Source organism: Otolemur garnettii, unplaced genomic scaffold (assembly GCF_000181295.1).
Source record: "Otolemur garnettii isolate 467f Iridium unplaced genomic scaffold, OtoGar3 scaffold00018, whole genome shotgun sequence".
Classification (NCBI taxonomy): domain Eukaryota; kingdom Metazoa; phylum Chordata; class Mammalia; order Primates; family Galagidae; genus Otolemur; species Otolemur garnettii.
This window is the reverse complement of record NW_003852413.1, coordinates 6,016,180-6,018,730: the sequence shown is the minus strand read 5'-3', so window position 1 is coordinate 6,018,730 and position 2,551 is coordinate 6,016,180. Positions and strand designations below refer to the sequence as shown.

General features: G+C 55.5%; 1 protein-coding gene across 1 annotated transcript in view; it reads right to left on the bottom strand.

Annotated features, from left to right (window-relative positions):
- Positions 1 to 2,551, bottom strand: part of MRPL38 (mitochondrial ribosomal protein L38) — an 8,449-nt gene continuing 5,898 nt past the window's right edge. The window contains exons 5-9 of the mRNA XM_003786119.2: positions 2,182 to 2,254; positions 1,980 to 2,025; positions 829 to 987; positions 486 to 622; positions 1 to 311 (exon numbers count right to left, since the gene is read on the bottom strand). Coding sequence (XP_003786167.1) covers positions 175 to 311; positions 486 to 622; positions 829 to 987; positions 1,980 to 2,025; positions 2,182 to 2,254 — 552 coding nt within the window. The 3' untranslated portion in view covers positions 1 to 174. The remainder of the gene's footprint in view (positions 312 to 485; positions 623 to 828; positions 988 to 1,979; positions 2,026 to 2,181; positions 2,255 to 2,551) is intronic.

Here is a 2,551-nt window from a genome sequence, read left to right as displayed (position 1 = left end):
CACAGCAGAAATCCTCTTTATTCACATCCCCTAGCCCCACAACCTGAGAGTCCATTTCACTCCAAGCTCCCGGCCTGATCCAAGTCCCACAGCTTGGTCCCAAGGAGCTGTGTCTTCATCTTCACTCTTCCTGCCTGCCTAGCCCACTCTCTGAGGTGGATGCACTCTGGCCCCTCAATAGATGCCATAAGTGGGCTCATGACTGTCCCTGTACCGGTCCAGGTAGCGTAGTGGCTGCCGGTGGGGGAAGCGCTTCTGTTTAGGGTGGTAAGGGGGCGGTCGCACAAACTCAAACACGGGTTCCCGCATGTCTGCAAGAAGAATGAGAGGCACGGGGTGGATTCCTGCTGGCCTGAGCCTTCTCAGGCCATGGCTTGCCCATCCTAGGGCCAGTGGTGGACCTAAGGAAGCCTCTTCCTGGCAGGGTAAGAGGTGTCTGTGAGCTCAGGCCCACCCCCCACCCTCCAGCCCCACTTTGCCCTTACCCAGAAGCTGGTGGAAGATGTGGGTGACTGAGTCATCCCAGCGGCACTGGAAGAAGGCCAAGCCAGCTGGAGTCATGGTTTCCTGGTGTTTCTTATAGAAATCGAAAGTGTGGAAGGTTCGCTGGGCCAGCTGGTAGCTATGAGAAGTTGGAGAATGTACAAGAGTCAGCAGAAGGCACCAAAGCCCCCCACACCAGGCAGTCCTGAGAAACCCCTCAGGGGTCTGCTAGCACCCTGCTTTTCCGCCAATCTGAAGGCTTAAATCAAGAGAACTAAGCAAGAGCGGCCACCCTGGGGGAGGAGCAGGCCCCAAGCCTGTAGCGGGAGTATGTGGGTGGATTACCAAGGTGAGGGCCGGGTGTCCTCAGAGAAGTTCATTGCCTTGTCCTGCTTAAAGAGCAAGAAGGTGAAGCGGTGGAAGCCAGAGCCTCGGGCAGGGAAAGGGGGCAGGTAGGGACACGTCTCCTGTCCTTCAGCCACCCTGTTGCCTGGGATGTTGGTTCTGGTATGAGGAAAAGCACCTGTTAACTGCTGCTCCACAGAGGCACCAGGAATATCCTCGCTGCATACCCCAGGGACTGACATAATTCCCAGGAGGACTGACACTAATGCTTCCCGCCAGATGTTAAAGGAGGAGGCTGAACTTTGTGACCTGTGGCAAACCTGAGGGGAGCAGGTGGGGCTCCAAGGGGAGGACAGGGTTCCAGAGACTGTCAGCATGGCCAGGCAGCCCATTTACAGGCCCTGGGGAGTTGAAGGGTCTGCCACAGTCACTCAGGCTAGAAAGCCTTGCCACTTCTGGGCTGTTTCTCTAAAGGATCTGAAGTCCCTGACAACAGGGAGTATGTGTCCTGCCTGGCACTGGGGTGACCACTGTAGATCCTTCAGGCACAACTTCCCAGAGGGTCCTGCTGCACAGGTTGGTAAATGCAACAGAATAAAAATGACAGAAACCAGCCTTCCAGTCACTGGTCCCAATTACCTAGAATCCAAAGCTGGGGTCACCTGCCTGACTCTACTCCCTGGCTTGGTGCCTAGAGCCAAAAGCCACTGAGAAAAGCAAAAGGTGGCCTAGCCCTTCCCCTGATCAGAGAAGGAACTGAACACCCAGTGGTTCCATGAGCATGTGGAGAGATGTCACAGCTGCCAGAGGTCTTTCATGTTCCTTTTCCTATTTGACAGTCACAGTACACTTCAGGGTGGGAAGCCGTGCGGCAGCATCATCCTAGCTTTATAAGCGAGGAAATGAGTTCAGAGAACTGAAAAAGCTGTGGGGACTGGCCAAAGCCCACTGCCTATCCCTTCCTGCAAGTGTACACCTGGATCCCAGTGCCCCTGACTCCCTCAGGAAGGGTCATCTCTTGGCAGGGAGGTGAATTCCAAATCCCACAGTTATTGTTTGGTGGAGTCACGGCTGAAACTCAAGTGAAGTTCTTTCTAGGCTCCCAGGGCCTCCTTGCCACCTCTGACCCAGCCCCAACCCCAGATACTCACACCAGCCAGTGGATATACTCAGCATCTGGCTCCAGCAGGTGTCCATCTGCACAAAAACATACCCTACTGACCACAGGCCCTGTCACTCCCTTGTAAAGGAGCCAGGGCTAGAGGTCTCTACCTGGCCCCTCCCCCAGCTCCCCGGACCTTGGCTCGAGGAAGGTTAGGGAGGCAGGAGGCCTGGTGAGCCCAAGATGCCTACCCAAGTTGGTGAGCAGCAGTGTCCACATGGAACCCTCTTCTGCTTCATAGGTCACCTCTGGGGCCTGGGCAGCCTGATAGGAATAAAATAGGAGAGCTGTAGTCCCATCAACAACAAACTGCTGAAAACAATGCTTTTCTGGAAGGCTGAACTCTGAGGAAGGCTTGCAGAAGGGGGAGCCCACTCTGACCTAAGCACTGTTGACAGCCCCTCAGAGTCAGTAGGCATAGAGATGCTTATGGGCTCAGCGCCTGTGGCTCAACCGGCTAAGGCGCCAGCCACATACACCTAAGGTGGCAGGTTCGACTCCAGCCCAGGCCCACCAAAACAATGATGGCTGCAACCAAAACATAGCCAGATGTGGCGGGCG